We start from the raw sequence: 24119 nt of genomic DNA on the forward strand, positions 1-24119 counted from the left end.
ACTTTGCCGAGTTTACGAGCAAGCAGTCGACAGTGGCACATGGTTGGCCCATTTTGCTGGTTTTATATTTGTTTGATTTAGCATACACCCTTAACGACCTCTATGGTACTTCCACCATCACCATGGATCATGAAATGAACTCGAGTCTTTGTTTAATAAAGCGATGGGTATATGTCACCATCGTAAACCCGATTTTAACGGAACTCAGATCTTCAAACACTCAAAGAAGGTTAAGGAGACTACAAGAAGAGGAAAAGGAGGCATTACCTTAAGTTTCCTAGGTATTGTAGGGGCAGTTACTGTTGCATTGAAGACTTTGGGGCGGGACAGGCAGGGAAATAGGAATGGACCACAACACCAGAAATTACCAAACCATTCAATATGGACGCATTCTTCCTGTTCCATATTTAACTCTTTTTAAGGACCGTTCATTCAACTTTTACTTCTCATTTATCAATCATCCACAGCCGCTATAGAAAAATCATAGGGATATGGACTAAACTAAGTCAATGCACAAGATCAATTCTTTCAAAGCATAAATTAAAGGATGAAGTGCAAGTAGAATCTAATGCATGACTGGGATTCGAATATGCAAAGGAAGACAAGCATAAAAAGAGAGACATTATTCTATTACCTGTAAAATCCCAAACAAAGAGAACATCTTATAAACATAAGCTCACGCAGCGTGTTTATTAACAGTGGCTAACCATTATACCTGAGATGAAAACTCTGACGAGGGACAAGGATTTACAAAATTGGATTTGATGATTAGAGGCACCGGTGACAGGGTGTTGGAAACAGAATTTACAAATGATGCACTTGGTGATGTTGCATTGAGTAGTGTCTTCATGCGGTATGAGTAATATTAACGGCCCTTCTCAGTCTCTCGAGAATGCCGTTAGCCTTTCTCTTGGCTCTAGATGTTCCGTCTTGAGCAAGCTTAGATATCGTTCCATAGGTAACCTCTTCTTCCTTTAGCACCTTCCACTTGGTTCGATCGTTAAGACAAACGGAGTGCAGGATTGCAATGCAATTTTCCTTATTCCGTTCACAATTGCTCTCCCTGATAATACGAAGCAAGCAAGGAACAGCTCCAAGCTCTCCCATTTCTTCAATAGCCCTTTGATGAGTCGAAAGCATTGCAAGGATGGCCAACAATTCATCGACATGAACACCATCCATAATCTTTCTCAAAATGACCCTTACTGCACCATCCCTGACTGCTCTTGCCTTATTCTCATGGAAAATGCATAGGTTAAAGATTGCTGAAGCAACATCTTTCATTGCTAACGGATGGCCCTCGACTAAAAGATCAACGAGAGGCTTCGTGACACCAGATTTACCAATTATTGCCTTGTTCGAATCAAGAGCGGATAGAGTGAAAAAGGCTGCAGCTGCATTGCTCCTCGTTTGAATAGTTCCAGATCTCAGCGCTTCCATAAGAATGGGAATGACCATTGGAGTTTCAGCAACAAGCTTCTTATTGTTGTCATGGATCGAAAGGTTCAAGAGTGTCGTGATCACATCTTCCTGGAGATCGGGCTGAACACTGCTCTGAGATTTGCTTCCAGAGAGTGGGGTGAGCAGTTGAGTTATGGCATCAACGGATTCGCCGAAAAGAGCCCGGAATGAAGGCATCTTTTTTGTCAACAACCGAAGCTCCTTTGCTGCTTCCTTCTGTTCAGGAAGCGCAGCAGACAACTTGTCGAGCAAAGAAAAGAAACGGTCGCGTTCCCCTTCGGTAATGCCCTCCTCTCGACCGCACTGCACTAGGCTCGGTAATTCAATCCCCTGGCTCTTACACCACTGGAATATCATCGTCTTGATCAGGTGATTCGGGATGAGGATCGTGTGAGAAAGAACTTGCTGGGTTCGAGGGCAAGTCCTGTTGCCTGAATTCAGCCATTTCTGGATAAAGGGTCTATCATATGTCTGCAAATCCAAATGAGAACAAAACAAGAACCAATTCAACTGGTGAACTTGAATCCATAAACATCAAACTGAAACAATCCTAGCAAGAAGAATCGATCGTAAAAGAATTTTATGCTATTTATACATTTACTAATTTAAGTTTACTTTTCCCAAATCATTCAAGTTTCTTAAACAGAAATCTTTCAAATTTTTGGTCTTTTCAAATCTTCAATTTCAAGTCAAGAAATTCTTATCGAAACCGAAACGCGTGAGAGAAAAAAAAAACCAGAATCTCAAGTTAAAATCATTTTCATGCACCCACATTCTCTTTATCACCAAACAGTAAAACAAATTAACAACCTTCATCAGGAAAACATCAGATTTTCTCATTAAAAAAGGAAGGGAAAAAGAAGAAATCAAACGACCCCAAATCGTATAATAATCTTGATTCATTGCTTAAAGCTATAAAACAAAATCTTTTTCCTTTAAATTCTTCAAGAAACCAATACAAAATTATAATCTCATTACCTGACCAGAAGCTAAAATAACGGGATCTCTCATAAGCTCTTTAGAAATAGGACATTTAAACTGTTCAGGACACGACACCGCTTCATGTAACTTCAACGTCGCCGTCGGTCGTTTATTGAACATAAGTTCTCTCAAAGCACAAAGAGCATCTTTAGCTTGATCAACGGCGTGGATGCTGTAATCATCGTCGTCGACGATAGTCCTAACAAGTCTCTGCAATTCTTTCTTCAATTCCACCGCTCTCGCTCTCGCCGTCGGATCAGAACTCAACACCCCCGTTTTCGCCATCAGATTCCTTCCGACCCCAAACCACCCTATCAAAAAAGAATCAAACCCCTTTAAACTAATATCAATGGAGAAAACAACAGAGAATGAGAATAGTCTGTTTCATTCTCTTGTTCTTTTATTTATTTTTTCTATATTCTGAATTTCACAGTACTGAACTGCGATATATATATATATATATATATATATATAAAAAAAACAATTACAAGTTTACAACAACGACAAGTTAATACTTTCTGCTATCTTCTTCCTCTTAGTTCTTCTCACCTCACTCAATATTTATCAGTATTCTGTTTTTATTATTTTTTTAATTGGGTGGGGAGGTTTGTTCACCGCTTTAATGCCTTTTCACCCTGCGTTTGCAATTAATTGAGATTTCGCCACGTAAGAGTCAGCTTTCATATCGCATGATTTTCTTACTTTAATTTTAGTTTTTTTCTCCAAAATTAGGCATTAGTCCATTAATTACTGTTTCTTGTGCATGAACCAACATGTGTCAACTATCTAACTTTTTTTACTCGTATTATTTTTAGTTTTATTTATTACAATCATAATTAGAATATCTCATATCATAAATTAAACATAAATATTGTTTACTGATGGGTTCATTCAAGTAGTAAGCAATTTGATATCATTGAAATAAATTTAAGTTTAAATATTTGTATATGTAAAAAATCTTCAACAATCAAAATCAGATGTGCAATATGAGCCGATTTAGATTAGTCGGGACAAAGCCATGAAAATCGAAAATACAATATATATATATATATATATATATTATTCGATAAATAAGAAATTGTTATTTATATTTAAGTTTAATCACCCGTATTTGTAGAAATTGTTAAATTATTATTATGAGAATTGTCTTTTTAATCTAAGAATTTATTATATTCATGATATTAGATTTTAAACTTATAATTGTATTTAAATAATTTAATATTTTATACGAATTATAATTAAAAGAATCGTTGTTGTTTTAGAGGTCAAGAGTTTGAGTATCAATAATTGTAAGAGTGATTGAACGTTCATTGTGGTTGAGTATATTCAGAACATATATTATTTTATAATTATTTTAATTTAATAAAAAATTAATATTTTATCTCATTAAATTAGTTAATTATTGATATAAAATAGTATTATTTTCTTATGAATAAGGCCTTGTCTAGTGGTAATGTTGAGGTCATTGGAAAGCTAAGAAAATCAAATTACTTAAAACATTAAATAAAAAGCGGAAAATCAGTTGAATTGATATTCATGAAATTGAGTGTAGGTTTGACCTGTAAGCTGAGCTGCCATTTTCTCTTAATGAAGTAAAGATAAAATGCCAAAGGACACTCGTTTTAATAACCGCAATAATTGATGCTTATGATAGAGATGAAAAAAATGGATTTAAATTGTAATATCTATTAACTTTTAGATCTGTTTATAATGAATTTTTAGTTAATTTGAGTAAATATAATATAATATAATATTTGTTTAAAAATAATTCTGAGTTATTTTATATCAAATGTTTACGCTACTAGCATTTATAGATCTCGAATTCATGATTTTAAGGAATAACAATAATTCTTTTATCATTAATGTTGTTTGGTGTGGATATATAATTTATTTTGATGTGCTTTTTAAGGTTTAAGATATGAAATTTAAATTTAATTAATCATTTATATACTACTTTTTTTATAACACTTCATAGGAAGCATACCTTTTTTCGGTGTGAATCGCTTGATTATAGATTGAATTATTATTGTGCGTGTAGCTTCATAGGATCAGGTCGCATGTACTAGTCTTACAACATAGTTGTTATTATTGTGCGTGTAGTTTCATAGGATCAGGTCGTATGTACTAGTCTTACAACATAGTTGTCAAACTATGCCATATATGTCTATCTAATCATTTTCTTTAAAGTTTAATAATTTGTGCAATATTTAAATTAATTATAATTAAATGATTAATTAACATTTGATTTTGTAATCAAACATTAAATTTTAATAATTTATGTCTTGGTTCTTATTAAAAATACTTGTGATGGAGAATTAATCAAATAAAATTTATGTAAGAGATCAAACGATAATAAGGGCGAGGGAGCACAGGAAGGGGGACCCCACATGGTCCAACTTGTAATGTAGGCAATCACGAAATCCACGGGCTTATACAGCTGGCAAACACGCTTGCCCAAAACTTGCTCCCTACTTATACACATACAAACAGTGTAATTGTTATTTTAAATTAATATACTTATGATGTAATATTATATAATTAAAAAGAGTGTTATTTGCATTTCATATATTAAATTTTAACAATTATATTTAGTAGGGTTTATGTTACTAATGATTAAAGAAAATTACAAGGTTTAACATATATTAAATTTTACCATTTTAATTTTAAAATATAAAGTGAAACGTATATTTATTTCAAGGTTTAATATAAGAATAGATGTATATTGTAAAAAAATAGACATTGTTTTGAAAAGCAGACATAAAATGATGTGACTAGTTTGGTTGGAAACGTGGCATGGACATGTGTAAGATGGCAGTACATGTTAGTTAGGCCAGGTAAGAACTCTTGGGGTTCAGGGAACTACAAGATGATTCGAAGAATATATCTTCTAATTTTGTGAATCATATCATTTAAATAATTTTGATTAATTTACATTTTACTAATATTTAACAGTTAGTCTAGAAAAACAGTTGAATTTATATAATAATTAATAAAATTAATATGATAATAAATTTAATTCTCATTATTTATAAAATCAAATGTGTAATTAACTATTATATCTATTTCTTGATTAAATGCTAATAGTTAATGATTAGTTCTGTATAATTTAATAATTATGTGATTTGATTTATGAAATTAAAAAATCAAAAATAAATTTAAAATTCTCCCTAATTAATAGTTATGGGTGTAATTTATCCAAATAATAATAATAAATTGAGTGGAAGAATCTTGGGGAGCACTAAAGATAAAAAAGTAAATGCCATTTGTAATGATGGTTTAGGGTATAACTTACCAAATAAGTTTAGGCATAAAAGATTAGTGGCTTTATTCAATTAATCCAATCACACGATAAATTACATATATCATTTTTATGATTTAAATTATGATTTCAGTCAATTACATGATTTTATATTATATTGTTTTTATATGTGGTAATACATGTAAACAAATCTTCAAAGTATATTTTATGGGATAGAGAAAATTACTTCAATGTTTGTTTATGTGTATTATCACATGTAAAAAAAATGTACAATTATTTAATTGGTTATGACAATATCTTAAGGTGATGAGAAGAATGTACATAATAATTTCTCCAATCATACCCAAAGAAAGGACGTCAATAACACCTCTATGATCACCTCTATGATCAAGTAAAATTTAGGATAAATTATCCATTTAATCATATATCTATTATTTTCAGTCATCCAAGTATTATTTTTTTAAATCATATTCAACGTTACATATTATTATTGTTTTAGTCATTTGCGGTTAAAATATTAACGGTAACACTATTCTTTTATAACCATTTATATTGTATAGGTTCAGAACCACTCTTAACATCGGTAAATTATATCATTGTTTGGTGTTTTGTTTTTAAGACTAGACAGTCGAGGACACGTCCATTGGTACAGTGAGAGGTATGGGACCTTTTGTATGGTTTGGATGGAGAACAAAGATAGAATTGCTTTATACGTTATACATACATAGAGATAGAACTTATAGATGAATGGATGGAATGAGTTGATGAGTTGGATAAACTTTGGATTTTAGCTTTTGGAATCTCGTGTACGAATTCCTATATGTTTATCAAAATGCTGCTGCACTAATATAAAGTCCAAGTGAAATGAGTGAAGTATTCATAACACACAAATTGGTCCTTTAGATTCAAGTAAATGACACGAACTCAAGAAATGGTAAACAACTTCATGTTATTCTTAAATGATACGAATTCAAATAATATTGTGTAGAAGGTGTACGTGAGTTTAACCAGATTCAATATATAATTATAAGATCACATTAAAATATTAAAAAAATGCACGAACCCCTGTGACCTCGGTGGTAAAGGAATTGTTGATATTCCTTGAGGGTCTCGGGTTTGAGCACCGACAATGTCAAGGGTACGAGCGATCAATGTCAAATGATTGAGTGTTATCTTTAAACAGATACTATCTTGTACTTACCCTTACTTGATTATCAAAAAGGATTATTACAAACCCCATTAACCACAATACACGATGCCCACAAAACTATCCTAATCTATGGCACTTTACTCTGAAATTTGAAATATAATGCAGAAAATTACTAAACCAAATTCCTGTTTTCAGAATCAAACGAAAGGAACCATGACCGAAATGTTGAAACAAGTTGACATGCAGCAATCTCAAAATCTTTTAGCCCATTTATTAACACCAAATTAAAAAAATCCAAGATTGATCAAAATTAAAAATCAAGTTGAAGCAATCATACCCGATAGTGCACTTTGATTCTATCACCTTTATGAGCCTGGAATTCACATGATTTGGGCCTATGCTGTGATAAAATACTAAAGATAATTAAGATCACAAGAAACCAAATAAGGGGAATAAAAAGGAAAATTTTTTCTAATACATGAAGTGATGAACTAACAAACAAGGCAAGGTTAGGAACTAACACTACAGTTACCAAATTAAAAGGTAAAAACTAGTGACTCAGTTTAATAGTTTAAACTCTTCATTTGATGTGATTCCAAAGGTAAGTAACAGACTCCAGGCTCACAGATAATTAGGAATTAGCCAGGAGCAGGAAAGAAATAATCCTTGCTATGAATAATATATATATATATATATATACAAGTAGGATCCGTTGATAAGGTGTAAAACTTAAAAGTTTTACTATCATTGAATGAGTGAAAACGACATATAAGATCACAGATAGAAAATGAGAGATACTTACGAAAACGAGAAAAGTATTTTAATCTCAGAAACTAAATTCATATAAACTAAGTATTAAAAAAAATATAAAACTAAAAAAAATTATATTGTGCAAGTGGATCATAGCACCCTCTCTCTATATATAAAGAACGCTTAACTAGGGAACTGTAAAATTCTCCATATCACAGTTATAGCTAATGAGAGACACGTTCTACAACTTTTTATTTACCTCAGGTTAAATCACTAAACAGATACAAAAGAAAACTGTTTAAACGTATTTAAAGAAATACCATGACCCCGATCTGTAGCTCGGTCACATCGCCTGACTTCTTGGCATTCACTGAAGAATCGAAGCGATGGTGGAAGAAAACAATAATCAAACGTCATTAATATGAATGGATTAAATCGAAACACAAAAGAAAGTAATCAGACGGTATAATTAATGAGCAAAAAAATTGATTGGAATTGAAACATCACCGAATGGGAAAATAACCAGCAGAAGAAGCAAAATCCGAGCTACCTTAAACGCGCTGCCGAACCTCATTTCTTTTAGTTTCTTTTTCTCTTCGCTGCAACTCTATTCGGACTGTAGAATTTTGGTATTTGTTTGGATATTTTCATTAACGGACCAAAGAAACGACGTCTGTAACAGTAATGGGCTGAAATGGTATTCCTTCTTCGATTCCATTCAAGGCCTTTATGTTAGGCTAGGGTCATTTTAGATGTTCAATTACAAGTTTTATAAATAGTTTAATTATGGTTTTAGTCCTTATACTATGATGGAATTGGAGATCAAATATCTATACTCTAAAATATTCTTAAAACATTTCATTGACAGTTTGACACGGGGGCTCATGGCGGAAGCAGAGGGACTGGAAACGACCATGGCTGCCCCTAAATGGTGCATTTTCATTTTTAGGCCCTTCAAATTTAAGATATAAAACTAAGGTAATGGTGAAATTTCCTTTCCCACCCACCCCAAAAAAAGGGTAAACTACTCAAATGTCACTAATGTATAAGTAATTTTTTGTTTTCATCACTGATGTTTCAAAAGTCACAATCGGTCAATAACATTATCGTTTGTTATAAATTGGTCACTCGGCGTTAACACCATTAACAAGTGTGACTGAAAACACGTGGACCGTTAGCTGCTTACCTGGATGGTTGATCGCCACAATGGAGAACTTTTGGGATCCCTTGACCGGTGCTTTACCAAATATTTAATAAAAATTTAATTAAACAATAAAATAACGGGGGAAATCAAGGGAAATTTTAAACCTTTTCTTCTTCCATTCTTCACTTGTGACTTTTGGCTTTGCATGTCATATAAAATCAAAAGATCTGAAAGGTGGTTTATTTTTACTGCCCTTCTTCTGGTTTCTGGGTTTTCTTTTTTATATGATTTTCAGCCTGCATTTATGGGGTTTATCGGACGAAATGGGTTGTTTTTTGTTTGGTTCCTGGTTTTTTTCCCTGCGTGGAGGATGCTCTGATCATTAAATGAATTTTTGTTGTTATAAATTTCATATTTTTCTGCATTTTTCCATTGCAAGCAATGAGAATTGAGGTTTGGAATTATAATGTCGTTGCTACAAAGAGCTGTAAAGTGTTTCCAAATAGCATGAAATCTGTATGAATAAATGGATTAAATGAAAGGGATGAAACGGTTCATCTGGATGCAATGTTAAAGGCATAGCTCATGAGTTGTTGATTTCTTCGATTCTGTTATCGGCTTCCGCCACCACCGGCTTTCCTCGGTGTAATTGCAACGACGAGGGAAGTTTATGGAGCACCGAGGGCATCTTGGAGACTCAAAGAGTGAGTGATTTCTTGATCGTTGTGGCATTTTTCTCGATCCATGTCGAGCTGCTTTACTTTGTTAGCTGCTTTACAAGTGAAGAATGGAAGAAGAAAAGGTTTAAAAATTTCCCTTGATTTCCCCCCGTTATTTTATTTTTTAATTAAATTTTTATTAAATACTTGATAAAACACCGGTCAAGGGGATCCCAAAAGTTCTCCATTGTGGCGATCAACCATCCAGGTAAGCAGCAAACGGTCTACGTGCGTTTTCTGTCGTCTGTTAACGTCGAGTGATCAATTTGTAACAAACAATAACGTTAGTAACCGATTTGTGACTTTTGAAACATCAGTGGTGAAAACAAAATCTTACCCAAACATTAGTGACCATTTGAGTAGTTTACCCAAAAAATTCGAAATTCAGTGGTCTTATTAATAAAACTACATAATTACAAGCTCAAACAATGATAAAATAATTACCTTTTTATTTATTTTGTTTTGCTTTACGTAAACAGGGAGCCCTAATCTGTATTATATCTTATTTTGACTGTTAAACCAAAACCAAACAAAGACAATCGTGAATGGCAAGTAATGACAATGTTAACAAAATGATAACTGATATTGTAATAAATAAGTGACAGTGATTTTTGTATAATATGTTTCCGACAATTGTGTGAACCTGCAACACAAAACAAAAATAATACTTGAATGTTACATGCCAAGTTGGCAACTATGTTATATATTAACCAGAAAATCCGAAAGAGTTAGATTATACTAATAACTGAAGGCAACGTTACATTATGTATTTATATTTTAATTTTTTATTCTTTTAATCTGATATATACTTTTAAAATAATTTATATGACATATATATTCTGATTAAGAATTTAATATGATATTAAATATCTATCGTGTCAGTTCAAATACCTTATTAACATAAGAAGTGATAATTTGTGTACGACATTTATTAACGACATTAATTTAGATACTATAATAATATATGGAATAGTTGTTTATGCACCATTATAAATATTTTGATAAAATATAATATAATATTAAATGTTTTATTAAAGAAATAAATATTACATTATATAGTTTAAAAATATAAATGTTATATTAAATATCTTATTAAAATACAAGTAGCGAATATAATATTATCCGTATCTAAAATTATAGAAAGGCTAGCCAACCCACCGAAACAATTTTAATTCATTGGTTGAAAGTTTTTAATTTACTTTGACCAAACGAAAAAGAAACAGTTGGTTGCAAGTATTTTTATTGATTAAAATATGCCCCCAATTATTATGCTCAAATGATATTTTAAATTTTGTTTTTTTTATATATAAAACAAGGTAAATGTGTTACGATTTTTTATTAATAATAAAAATTAGTATTGATCAATTATAATGAATGAAGATCAACTTCAATATAAACATGTTAATGGTGATATTTAGATTATAATGGTTACAAGTAGTTCATTGTTAACGATAACATTTGAGTTGTTACAATTAACATGTTTCATTTGAGGTTAATAGTTTAAAAAATAATGTTTATAAAAGCGATTATCAGTTACTCATAGGATAAAGAGTATGAAGAATGAAAACAAGTTATTTGATATTAGACTCGAAAAACTTAAAAAAATAATAGATTAAAATTATTTTGTTGCGATTTTCTATCCCCATAAGGAGTAAATAATCTTATCCCTTTCACCCAAGGGAATCTCCACTTCATCACGTCCTTTTCTTTATCTTTGGCTAAATTACACAGAAGTTACTTAACTATTTTAAAATAATAATTCTGACCATTAAATTATTTAAAATTATTAAATGATCAATTTAATTTATTGAACTTATAGAAAATGGTCATTATAATAGTATAATAATGATAAATTTTTGACAAATAGTTCGTAATAATTTAATAAATGTCAATGATAAATTTCCAAAATTTTAATGAATTTAATGATTATTTTATAATTATTTGATAAATTTTATAATTATCTAATAATTTTTAAACGTTCAGTAATCAAATATAATCATTTAAATATAATTTAATGACCTCTACTATATGAGTGGACCACCCATACAATTAACACACTATTTTATTTTTATTTTAAATTTTATATTAAAATTTAAAAATAAAATTAATATTAATTTAAAAATGATCAATACTTATTAAAATAAAATTTACATCTATAATTTAACTTTTCCATTGTTTCTCTTCGGCAAAGTCCACTTCTCGGTTTCGAACCCCGTGGGATAGTTGGTGTCTTCGTGTTAGATCTACTTTTTCTGATGGTTGGAGGCCATCTTGGACGGTTTTAGTTAAAGATAAACATATGGACGATCAGGTGAAAACATAGATATATAAAGAACCGGTCGTATATCAATTTCGTCCTTTATCGAAACAAGAATCTATGACAGGAGGACAATGCTATTTATCATATAATATTGGGAATTCCGTTTAACCATTCTCATCGTCTCCACCATCTTGGTCCCTGCGAAGTTGTCGTTAGTGCAAATAAAACAATAATCAAAACTATGGTTACATAATCAAAGCCAACTTCGTTAAGATATGTACTGATAAAATGTCATTTAAGTTTTCAATTCAAACACTTTGACAATCAACATTGGCTAGAAATATTTAATAAAAAAAGCCAGGTCTAGTTTCATTTGACAAATATATTATCGAAGCAATTCATAAAAAAAAATATTACTCTGACTGTATTCATTTTCATTGACTCATGAAAAATTCAACGTCTTCTAGAACATCACATCCTGACGCAAGCAATTGTGTCGATCTGGGTTTGAAAGAAAGATTTCAAATATTTCATGTGTGGATTACTTTACTATAAATTCAAAGTATCAGACGCCAAAATTTACCATACGCTAACAGCATCCGATCCTTATCTGGTTCTCTCTCTCTCTCTCTCTCTGATATTATTCTTAGATCTTTGCCTTCCGACGAACTTGAAAAAGATGGCTAAGAATCTGATGCGCGCAGTTCAATACAGTAAATATGGTGGAGGAGTCGCTGATATGAAGGTAATCTACTTGCTCATTTGATATTTATTATTTTTTTCCTGTTAAGAGTGTTTTTCTAGAGTTAGAAAGTTTGAATACAAGGAAATATAGAGGGTTTTTTTCATTATTAAAATGGAGATTTTAATTACTTTTTTTATCTAGTCCTTATGTAGGCTTGTTACTTGTGTGGATGTAAACAAGGGTGGAGAAGGAGCTTCGGAATTAGTAAATTAAATTAGGGCCGTAGACTTTAATTTGAAGCCAAGTTATTAATTAAACTGATTTTGAAATCTAACAAATAAGAATCAATTTTGCGGGAAAATTGATTTTCTGTACACGTCCGGTGGCTCAGTGTCGCCGCCATCGGTTACTGCTCTTCTCGTACTCGGGATAGAGGCTCCGGATCTATATACTTCCTACTTCGCGAATTTCTATATATTTATTCAAAATTTTATTTTGTAGGATTTTGATTCCAAGTGAAATCGAGGTGTTGTGAATTGATTCCTTCACTGACGTGAAAAGAAAAAAGAAAAATAATTTGGACATCAAATTTGAATATTCTTCAACTCATCGATTCCATTCGTATGGAAACAGATGATAGCCATTCGTTTGGCCAGAGCTTTGAATTTGTTTCCCAGTTCTTGCAACAACGCTAAACTTGATTTGAAACCGGTGAACTGTTTTTCTCACTGTTGTGAATTTGATGCCTGTTGCAGCATGTTGAAGTCCCGATTCCCAGTCCAAAGAAAGATGAAGTTTTGATCCAAGTAGAGGCGGCTAGTATTAACCCAATCGACTGGAAAATACAGAACGGGATTGCCCGCCCATTTTTACCTCGCAAATTCCCCCACATTCCTGGTACGGATGTTGCAGGAGAAATCGTACAGGTTGGAGCAGGAGTCAACAATTTCAAAGCTGGGGACAAAGTTGTTGCCGTACTTGGTGTAAGTAGTCACTCTTATTTTTCTGGAATTTATTTATTTTACTTGTTCAAATTTTCAGCCATCTTGCAGGTTTTCTTCTTCAATAAACACCATTCGTATCTTACTAATGTGAATGATTGGGTATTTTTGGATACAAGTTGTACGCTAGTATCCCACTAATCTTTCGGTGAATAACTATAAATGGGAGATTCTGCTTGAAGAAAGAAGTGGAAGAAGCATGCTACCATAATAGATAAGAATTTGGATAATAGTTGATGGCGTTTGTGTTTTAGGTCTTAGGCTATTGGCTCAAGCAATTAATAGTTGATCGCCCTGCTTCCTGTTTGAATGAATGAAAGAAAATGGAAGTTTTGTGTCATGTCATCCCTTGAATTTAAACTGCTGTTATATTGCCGACTGTGGGTTTTGTCCTTCTAGATAGAATGACTTAACTTTTAATATTTGAATGCATTTTGCAATGACAGAATGGAGGTGCACTAGCTGAATTTGCTGTGGCTCATAAGGATTCGACAGTTCTAAGGCCTCCAGAGGTATCCGCCGCGGATGCTGCAGCCTTGCCAATTGCTGGCCTCGCAGCTCACCAGTCACTCACCAAGCTTGCTGGACTCAAACTCGATGGAAGCGGCCCTCCAGTTAATGTCCTGATTACCGCTGCTTCAGGAGGTGTTGGTACATATGCGGTTCAACTGGTAAAGCTTGCAAACGCACACGTGACGGCCACTTGTGGGGCTCGTAACATTGAATTAGTCAGGAGCCTGGGGGCTGATGAGGTTCTTGACTACAAGACTCCTGAAGGAAAAGCTCTGAAGAGCCCATCCGGTCGCAAATACGACATAATCATCCACTGTACGGCCAACATTCCCTGGTCTACCTTTGAGGCTAACCTGACTCCAAAAGGAAAGGTAGTAGATACCACTCCTGGTTTTGGGACTCTGATGAGTGTTGCTGTGAAAAAGGTTACATTCGCGAAGAAGCAGCTGCTACCCTTGTTTACGGCGGTTAAGCAAGAGAACCTCAATTATCTTGTTAAGTTGATGCAAGCAGGAAAGCTTAAGTCGGTAATCGATTCAACTCATCCTTTAACCAAGGCTGAAGAGGCTTGGGCCAAGAGCATTGAAGGTCATGCCACCGGGAAGATTCTTGTGGAGCCCTAGATTATGATACACTAGCTTGATTAAGTTTCTGTGAGTGGGTTTGCTAATGAACCATTTGTATAATCATAGGTACTCAGTATTTTGAACAACACAAGTGTTGGTGTGTGAATTATTGTTTTCGTAATCATTCTTGTCTTTTGTATGTGAACAATGTTGCTGAGATTTAATGTTATTGAACCCTTTGTTTTGTTATAAATTTAAATATTTTTAATAATCTTTTTGGTCTCTTGAAGTATGTCAATGTATTGCAGCATAGATTTTGTAGAGTGAACAAAAACAGGAGGCAATTGATAGAAGAAAGAGTGAAATATAAATCTTATAATATTGATCTTGTTACAAAATATGATCGGTGATAGTGGTGATTGGCTGTTAAAAATGATTGAAAAAGTTTAGTATTTAAAACTGAACATTTTTTAGTTTAATAGTAAAATCAATAGAACTTTAAAGTTTAATGTTAAACGACATCGTTTTGAACATTAATATACATGCCAAAACACATCATTTTATGTAATTCACCACAATGATAGAAAAATCAGTCCATATAATATTGTTGTTAAAATTTAAAAATCCAATGATATAATTAAAGTCAAAATCAAAGATTATAATTAGAACTAAAAATTTAATGATATAAATGATACATCATCTGAAGTTCAATGGTATACGAAATGATTTATCCTTAAAAAATTCATATACGTGGCATTGTATTTAGATGGTAACATTGATTTGGATCCATCTACTCTATTGAAAATATATCATGTGCTCTTTAAAACTACCAGTTATTTATACACTCCAGGTATAATTTTCTTTAGAAGGAGCTTGAAAAATGACGACCCCAACGCAGCTGATACTCTCCTTCTTCCTCCTCTTATCTCTCTCCACCGTCGCACTTTCCGTAAGTACCCTTCAACAGTCCCGATAATTCCCTCCACCATCTCTAACCTATTTATCTCTTGCATGCAGGATGAAGAAGATTGCGTTTATTCCCTCTACATAAGAACGGGATCAATCATCAAAGGCGGAACCGACTCCGTCATCAGTTTAACACTCCAAGATGGCTACGGTGAGTTCGTCGAGATCAGCAACCTCGAAACCTGGGGCGGGTTAATGGAGCCAGAGCACAACTATTTCGAGAGGGGTAATCTGGACATCTTCTCGGGTAGGGGACGCTGCTTGTCTTCCCCTGTATGTTCCATGAACTTAACCTCGGATGGGTCGGGTCCAGGCCATGGATGGTACTGTAACTACGTGGAGGTCACCGTCACCGACGTCCATTCCCCTTGTAGCCAGCAGCTGTTCACGGTGGAGCAATGGTTGGCGCTCGACGCCTCACCCTACAACCTCACGGCCATCAGGAACAACTGTTCCTCGGAGTTTCCTGTTGATCGTCGCCGTGATCGTATGTCTACTGTCTAGCTCTACCATGTTATGAGTCTTTATTATGTACGGTGAAAAACTTCTAAATGTATTTTGATGGTTGGATCGATCATAAAAGATGATTGGTGAACTTATTTTGGAGTGATTTGCATTTTTGATATTTCTGAATAAAAATATGGAGTGTTATGATTCTATATTCAGCGGTTCGTCCGATTTAAAAAATTATTTTATTATTTATTTGATTTAATTTGAATTATATTTTATTCGATTCGAGTTTTAAAAAAATTGCGTTAAAGAATAAAATATAATTTATTAATTTAAGTAACTTAAATTTTTCGTACCATTTGATCGAACACTTGCCTTTACGTACATTGAATGATGATATCTAGGCGATATATGAAAATTTAGAATTTAGAAATTAATAAAAATCTTTAAAACATATATTAATTTATAATTAATTAAAAAATGAAAATTAATGAAAATTTTCAAAGAGTCTTATGGTAAAAGCCGCCAGCGACGTTTCATGTACTGAAGGAGATAGTTACATTGTTGTAGCTCTGGAAAATACTTGGAAATTGCCTGCTCTCTTGCAAGATATAAATATTACACCCTCGAACCATTTCCTATCTAAATATTTAAATTTTCAAAACAAAAAAAATCATATTTTAAAATGTAAAATTTAATTTACTAATATTTACATTTAAAAACTTAAAATATTATTTTCTTAAGATCCGCTGCTATCCTTACACCTAGTGCTATCATCCTCTAACTTACAAAAACATCAGATAACAAAATAATATGAATGCAAGCCCAAGGTGGAACAAATCGAAAATAAAACGATCAGCGTATAATAGATCATCCTTGCAAGATGATAAAAGTGCATATTATTTATCTAATTTCATATTAATGTAATTAATTCCTTCAATAAAAAATTATGATATTTTTGATTAATTCGTAGTGATTACAACAAAATACGTAATATCTATTTTACTTAAACCTATAATTCATTTAACTATTGAAATAATTTGTTTCGTGAAAAAAAATGATATTAAACTTAACATTTAGTACCTCCGTACATGCTAGCGACGGCCACAGACAAAAATGAAACAGCCGCCAGACCTAGCATCGATAATCTAGATACATCTAGAATTTTCTTGTTTGGTCTAAAGATATAATTACGTTAATAATTTTAATTAAATTAATATATATTGATTTGTAATACTAGTTTAATGAATATTTAATGATAAATAGAGATGTCGGAACGCAGGAAATTGTTACTTTTCAGTGCGTGTTGTTTTCGTAGACTAATCAAATTCAATGTTTTCCGGAACATCAACTTCGGTTCCATAGCAACGCGCAGTCAATTATTTCATTCGGATTCGAGAGAGAGAGACATTCATTCAAGTGTGGATTACTTTACCATAAATTCAAAGAATCTGACGCAAAAATATACCATCCCATAACACCATCCAATTCTATTTCTTCCCTCCTCTTTCTCAGATTCTATTGTTGATTTCGCATTGCCACCAACTTCAATAACAGCTTCGCTTTTCATTTCCCTTCGAAAATTTAAAACTAAAATGGCTAACAATCTGATGCGTGCCGTTCAATACAGTAAATATGGCGGAGGAGTTGACGGTTTGAAGGTAATCTACTTGCTTCTTTCATTTTTTCCCTCAATTACTAGTATTTTGATAAACTTTAAAAACCAATTGCTGGTGATCTGTTTTTCTAATGCCCGTGAATTTGATGCCTTCGCAGCATGTTCAAGTCCCGATTCCCAGTCCGAAAAAGGATGAAGTTTTGATCAAAGTAGAGGCAGCTAGTATTAACCCCATCGACTGGAAAATACAGAATGGGATAGCCCGCCCTTTTTTACCTCGCAAATTCCCCCACATTCCTGGTACGGATGTTGCAGGAGAAATCGTGCAGGTTGGATCAGAAGTCAAGCGTTTCAGAGCCGGCGATAAAGTCGTTGCCGTACTTGGTGTAAGCACTCATACTTGCTCTTTTGGATACAAATTGTATAGTAGCATGCCAACTAATCTTATTATATGAATGTATTTTGCAAATGACAGAACGGAGGTGCACTAGCTGAATTTGCTGTGGCCAAGGAGGGTTCCACAGTTCCAAGGCCTCCGGAGGTATCCTCCCTTGAAGCTGCAGCTTTGCCGATTGCCGGCCTCGCAGCTCACCAGTCAATCACACAGCATGCTGGCCTCAAACTCGATGGAAGCGGCCCGCAAGTAAACGTCCTTGTTACCGCAGCTTCAGGCGGTGTAGGAACATATGCGGTTCAGTTGGCAAAGCTTGCAAACGCCCATGTGACAGCCACTTGTGGGGCTCGTAACACGGATTTAATCAGGAGCCTGGGGGCTGACGAGGTTCTTGACTACAAGACTCCTGAAGGAAAGGCTCTGAAGAGCCCTTCCGGTCGCAAATACGACATAATCATCCACTGCACAAACAACATTCCCTGGTCTACCTTTGCGGCTAACCTGACTCCAAAAGGAAAGGTGGTAGATACTACTCCTGCTTTTGGTACCATGATGAGTGTTGCTGTGAAAAAGATCACATGCTCCAAGAAGAAGCTCATTCTCGTGTTTACGGATCCTAAGAAAGAGAACCTGGATTATCTTGTGAAGTTGGTGAAAGCAGGAAAGCTTAAGCCAGTAATTGATTCAAAGCATCCTCTAGGTAAGTCTGGAGAAGCTTGGGGCAAGAGCATTGACGGCCATGCCACTGGCAAGATTCTTGTGGAGCTCTAGTTTATGAACATTGCTTCATATATAATTTGCTTTACTTTTTCAGAGTGATTTGGGTTGCTTATGATGAGTCATTTGCATATTTCACAAGTACTTTGTATTTGAACAATGCAAATGTTGGGTAGGAGGTAATGTTATTTGGTACTTTGTTTTCTTATGAATTTTACAATTTTTTGTTTAATGTAATTCAAATTCTAGATGATGTTATGGACAATTAGATTTTGTGCTCTTAATAACCTTGAGTTTATTCTCAATTATTGAATTTATTCTATAATTATTAATATATGATTCATCAATAAATTCAAATCAATATTTTATTATTAAATTACGTTTTGAATTCAATTTTCTTTATAATATTAAAATTTAAATATTAATTAAAAACTTTTAAATTTTGGTTGTATCGATTCTTTACATTTTGGTTGAAAATTTATAGTGATTCTTTTTTTGGATAATTCATCAATTTTATTACCTAAGGAAGCATAGAATGCTACAAAAATACCGATCACAAGACATTTATACAAGCTACAGACAAAAGAGACGATCGGTTTTAATCAAAACCCCAAGAAAAATAGAGGTTAAAGTTAATCTATTAATGTTCTTCCCCTAAGTTTGATTCCTATACATTCTTTGATGCAAGTTAGGAGGTCATCTTTAGTTCGAAAGCATCCTTCAAATATGCTTCTATTGCGTTCTTCCCACAGAAAACATATAGAAGCACCCCATGCGAGCTTAAGATAGTAGACAAAAGAGACTTTCTTTCCAAGAACTATGAGCCCAAACAAACAAATCCTCCCATGATGAGCAGTGTTTCTTGATGTTGAGAGTAGCAGAATTTTGCTCCTAAAAATGAAGCAGTGGAGCAGTCGAAGAACAAGTGATTCCTAGATTCTATTGCGTCGTTGCAAAGCACACAATTCTCTTCAGTGGTGATCCCCATACGCTGCAGTCGGTCACGTGTTGGCAATCGATCGAGTATTGCCATCCAAGCAATTAGACTGTGCTTGGGAATATACTGTGAGAACCATATCAGTGAATGCCAGGGAACCTTGTTTTCCTTCACCCTAATCTCTTACGAAAAATCTTTAATGTAAATGCACCATTCGATATAGGGGAGATAGCTTACTGCGTAATTTAAGAATACAGTTGAAACTCCAACTAAAACTTGCTTTGCTTTCCATTTGCCACAATCACTGTCCTTAATAACATACGCATGGATCCAAGCAATCCATAATGATCCCTCTCCAGCCAATAAATTCCTTATGAGCTTGATCATGCAAGCTTTATTCCAAATTTTGAGATTTTTCAGACTAATACACCCTCAGATTTTAATTGACGGATTTTTGCCCAGCTAACTCTTGCTCATGTAGCTAATTTATCAGAGCCTTTCCAGAAGAACCTAGAGCAAAGCTGTTCAATCTTGCTGATTATTGCTTAAGGAAGAGAAAGTTGCGTACACCAGTAATTAACAATACTGAATAGGACTGCTCGGATAAGTTCTAGTCTTCCAGCATAAGTCAGATTTTTACGAGACCAAAGAGCAAGTCTTGCTTTAATATTGGCAATAAGAGAATCACAGTCTTTCTCAGAAAGTTTACGAGTAGTCAATGGGATTCCAAGGTATCTAACTGGTAAATGACAGTAAGTGAACCCAGTAGCTTGTTCAATATACTCAACAGTTTTGAATGAAATTCCAGCAGTGAAGAAAGTACATTTAGCAGCATTTAAGTTCAGACCAGACATCTCATAGAAACTTTCAAGAACAGTAATGACACCAATTACTGACTCAACATTACCCTTACATAAGATTAACAAGTTGTCGGCAAAGGATAAATGGGTGAGCCCTACTTTCTTACATTTAGGATGGTAGCTATAAAGACCTCTTGCAGCACCATATTAAGCATGGAAGAAAGAATATTCATTGAAAGAACAAAGAGGATGGGTGAAATAGGGTCACCTTGCCTTATAGTGATTCTTGGAGTTGGTTTCAAGCGTAAAATCATCATGAATACTCGTAGGCTAATAGATTAGGTATATATAATCAAGCGATGATAACTTTAGATCTAATAAGTCACATAGATTTGTCAGAAATCATGTCAATATGTTGTAGCTTCTTAATATTGTTATATATTCGAAGTTCTTTCTCCGGAAATGTTCTCTTGATGTCTTATGAAACTCCTTGAATACTAGAGTTTAAGAATGCTATCTTTAAAAAAAATTATATGAAATTGATATATGGAAAATCATTAACGAAGATATAACAATATTATTTGTTAAAATTCAAAAAAGTTATCCTTAACTCTATCTTAATTATTTTTTACTATATAAGATATGAAATATTTATTTTAATTTTATAATAAATATTACAAATTAAATAGAAATAAAATTTGATTTGATTTGATTTGATTATAATTTATAAAATTATAAAATATTAATGATCTTATTATAATAAGTTATGTCGATTTGGAATTTATTCTCCGGGCCGAAAAGCAAAAGAAAATTCTTTATACCTACATAGCCAGCACCAGGTGTGGCGGCTGTTTCTTTTGAAATACATATAAAGTCCATTTGGTTCTTCTTTCATACAAATTGGTTCCTGATGCGACATAAAGCTAAAATGAGTATTATTTATTATATATTAATGAAGGATTAGATACAAATGAAACTCAATCTTATCGCCTAGAATACAATAAAGCCTAGGAGGAAGAGTTTCATAAATAGCAATTACATTGCGACTATAATTTAAATTTAATTTTTTTATATATATTTTTATTAATAATATGCTTTTTGTTCCCATCAGATTTTAGAAATTTATCTCATTTAAAATTTTATAATTTCGTCTCTTAATATGTGTGATGAGTTCGTCTATATTTGCAGACGTAACCAAAAAAACTATTAGAACTCAGTATCTTTAAAGAGTAATATGTCATTTTATCACCGAAGTCGTTTGATAATTTAATTTTAAAAAATTCAATTAAATATTTTATTTCAAAATTAGTATTTTAGAAATTTAATATATTTTTAAAATTTCCTCTTAAAAAATCTATATATTTAAAGTTATAAAAATATAATGTGTCATGTGACAATAATATCTTTAAAAATTAATAAAATTTAGTCACCAAAATTAATCAAAAGATTTATAAAAGTTTGGTCAATTTTTAAAAAGTTTAAAGAATTCATACACAGTAAATGTAATATTTAATAAAAACTGTTTTACAAAATAAAACTCTTAGAATTATCTATAAAAGTAAATTTGGAATTTTATTAAAATAAAATAAAATTATTATATTAAAAATAGAATTATTTTATAAATGAAACAAAGTTGTTTTATTAAAATAAAATAAGAAAATTTTATTAAAATAAAACAAGAAGATTAAAAATTAATATAAAAATATTAATCAAATTAAAAAAAATGGTATAAAAAAATCAAACTCGACCAAAGCGAATAAAATCGACGGCACCCACGATTTGATAGACTAATAAAATTCAATGTTTCTAGAGCATCGGTTCCCAGTAACGCGTATTCAACTATTTCGTTCGGATCGTGGGGAAAGATATTCCAGTGTGGATTCTTCACTATAAATTCAAAGTATCTACGCAAAACATATCATCTCATAACAGCATCCGATCCTCCTCTTTCTCAGATATTTTGCCCTTACCACAAGCTTTACAAAGCACTTTGGTTTTCATTTTCTCTTAGATATTTTCCTCCAAAAATGGCCAAGAATTTGATGCGTGCCGTTCAATACAGTAAATATGGCGGAGGAGTCGACGGTTTGAAGGTAGGCTCTTTTTTTTTTTAAGAAAGGTTTGAATTAAAACGCGAGATTTAAAGTAAATATTGTTGGTGGCTTGTTTTTGTAATGGTTGTGAATTTGATGCCTGTTGCAGCATGTTGAAGTTCCGATTCCTAGTCCCAAAAAGGATGAAGTTTTGATCAAAGTAGAGGCAGCTAGTATTAACCCCATCGACTGGAAAATACAGAATGGGATAGCTCGCCCATTTTTACCTCGCAAATTCCCCCACATTCCTGGTACGGATGTTGCAGGAGAAATCGTGCAGGTTGGATCAGAAGTCGAGCGTTTCAAAGCCGGAGATAAAGTCGTTGCCGTACTTGGTGTAAGCACTCGTTCTTGTTCTTTTGGATACAAATTGTATAGTAGCTAGTAGCATGCCAACTAATCTTATTATATGAATGTATTTTGCAAATGACAGAACGGAGGTGCACTAGCTGAATTTGCTGTGGCCAAGGAGGGTTCCACAGTTCCAAGGCCTCCGGATGTATCCTCCCTCGAAGCAGCAGCTTTGCCGATTGCGGGCCTCGCAGCTCACCAGTCAATCACACAACATGCTGGGCTCAAACTCGACGGAAGCGGCCCGCAAGTAAACGTCCTGATCACCGCAGCTTCAGGCGGTGTAGGAACATATGCGGTTCAGCTGGCAAAGCTTGCAAACGCACACGTGACAGCCACATGCGGGGCTCGTAACATGAATTTAATCAGAAGCCTGGGGGCTGACGAGGTTCTTGACTACAAGAGTCCAGAAGGAAAGGCTCTGAAGAGCCCATCAGGTCGCAAATACGATATAATCATCCACTGTACCACCAACATTCCTTGGTCTACTTTCGCGGCTAACCTGACTCCAAAAGGAAAGGTAGTAGATACTACTCCTGCTTTTGGTACACTGATGAGTGCTGCTGCGAAAAAGATTACATGCTCCAAGAAGCAGCTCATTCTCGTGTTCACGGATCCTAAGAAAGAGAACCTGGATTATCTTGTGAAGTTGGTGAAAGCAGGAAAGCTGAAGCCTGTAATTGATTCAAAGCATCCTCTAAGTAAGGCTGGAGAGGCTTGGGGCAAGAGCATCGATGGCCATGCCACTGGCAAGATTCTTGTGGAGCCCTAGTTTATAAATATTACTTTATAATTTACACTACTATTATAATTTTGTCAGCGATTTGGGTTGCTCATGAGTCATTTGTATAATTCACAACTACTGTATTTTGAACAATGCAAATATTTGTGTGTAAAGTTTTTTTTTTTTTGGTTTATATTTCTCGTCTTCTTCTGGTAATGTAAACAATGGTATGTGAGATGTAATGTTATAGAGCACTATAGTTTGTTATGAAATTTTAAAATTCTTTGTTTAATGAAATTCGAATTGCATAAAATCATATGGATAGCTAGGATTTGTTTAATGATGAGTATTGCTCTGGAAAAGATCACATTCTCGAAGCAGCAGATCTCAACCGGCACCCAAGACAGAGAACCTCGAGTTTCGTGTCAAGTTGGTGAAAGAAGGAAAGCTTAAGCCAGTAATTGATTCCAAGTAATGTTGGAGGGGCTTGGGCCAAGAGCATTGATGGTCATGCCACTGGCAAGAATATTGTTGAGCCCTAATTTTATGAAGATTGTTTGATACTTACACTAGATTTATA

General features: G+C 33.5%; 5 protein-coding genes and 1 long non-coding RNA gene across 6 annotated transcripts; 4 read left to right on the forward strand and 2 right to left on the reverse strand.

Annotated features, from left to right (window-relative positions):
• Positions 1-604: 604 nt before the first annotated feature.
• LOC120164939 (U-box domain-containing protein 9-like) lies at positions 605-2919 on the reverse strand. Its single transcript, XM_039174564.1, has 2 exons — positions 2440-2919; positions 605-1932 (listed from the first exon to the last, which is right to left on the reverse strand). The coding sequence occupies exons 1-2, from the start codon at positions 2725-2727 to the stop codon at positions 847-849; spliced, it is 1374 nt and encodes a 457-aa protein (XP_039030495.1). The 5' UTR covers positions 2728-2919; the 3' UTR covers positions 605-846.
• Positions 2920-6943: 4024 nt separating this feature from the next.
• LOC120165013 lies at positions 6944-8200 on the reverse strand. Its single transcript, XR_005519776.1, has 3 exons — positions 8109-8200; positions 7922-7971; positions 6944-7251 (listed from the first exon to the last, which is right to left on the reverse strand). It is a non-coding gene; the product is annotated as an uncharacterized LOC120165013 (long non-coding RNA).
• A 4107-nt stretch (positions 8201-12307) lies between these two features.
• On the forward strand, positions 12308-14648 carry LOC120164960 (chloroplast envelope quinone oxidoreductase homolog). The gene is made up of 3 exons (XM_039174582.1): positions 12308-12469; positions 13165-13392; positions 13857-14648. The coding sequence occupies exons 1-3, from the start codon at positions 12404-12406 to the stop codon at positions 14544-14546; spliced, it is 984 nt and encodes a 327-aa protein (XP_039030513.1). The 5' UTR covers positions 12308-12403; the 3' UTR covers positions 14547-14648.
• A 697-nt stretch (positions 14649-15345) lies between these two features.
• On the forward strand, positions 15346-15995 carry LOC120165002 (PLAT domain-containing protein 3-like). The gene is made up of 2 exons (XM_039174609.1): positions 15346-15438; positions 15507-15995. Exons 1-2 carry the CDS (start codon positions 15370-15372, stop codon positions 15957-15959), a joined length of 522 nt encoding a protein of 173 aa, XP_039030540.1. The 5' UTR covers positions 15346-15369; the 3' UTR covers positions 15960-15995.
• A 1446-nt stretch (positions 15996-17441) lies between these two features.
• On the forward strand, positions 17442-18703 carry LOC120164981 (chloroplast envelope quinone oxidoreductase homolog). The gene is made up of 3 exons (XM_039174597.1): positions 17442-17566; positions 17682-17909; positions 17999-18703. The coding sequence occupies exons 1-3, from the start codon at positions 17501-17503 to the stop codon at positions 18686-18688; spliced, it is 984 nt and encodes a 327-aa protein (XP_039030528.1). The 5' UTR covers positions 17442-17500; the 3' UTR covers positions 18689-18703.
• A 3606-nt stretch (positions 18704-22309) lies between these two features.
• Positions 22310-23648, forward strand: LOC120164970 (chloroplast envelope quinone oxidoreductase homolog). Its single transcript, XM_039174591.1, has 3 exons — positions 22310-22464; positions 22574-22801; positions 22898-23648. Exons 1-3 carry the CDS (start codon positions 22399-22401, stop codon positions 23585-23587), a joined length of 984 nt encoding a protein of 327 aa, XP_039030522.1. The 5' UTR covers positions 22310-22398; the 3' UTR covers positions 23588-23648.
• The last annotated feature ends 471 nt before the right edge of the window (positions 23649-24119 follow it).

The sequence above is a fragment of the Hibiscus syriacus genome, unplaced genomic scaffold, assembly GCF_006381635.1.
Source record: "Hibiscus syriacus cultivar Baekdansim isolate YM2019G1 unplaced genomic scaffold, ASM638163v2 tig00002919_pilon, whole genome shotgun sequence".
Classification (NCBI taxonomy): domain Eukaryota; kingdom Viridiplantae; phylum Streptophyta; class Magnoliopsida; order Malvales; family Malvaceae; genus Hibiscus; species Hibiscus syriacus.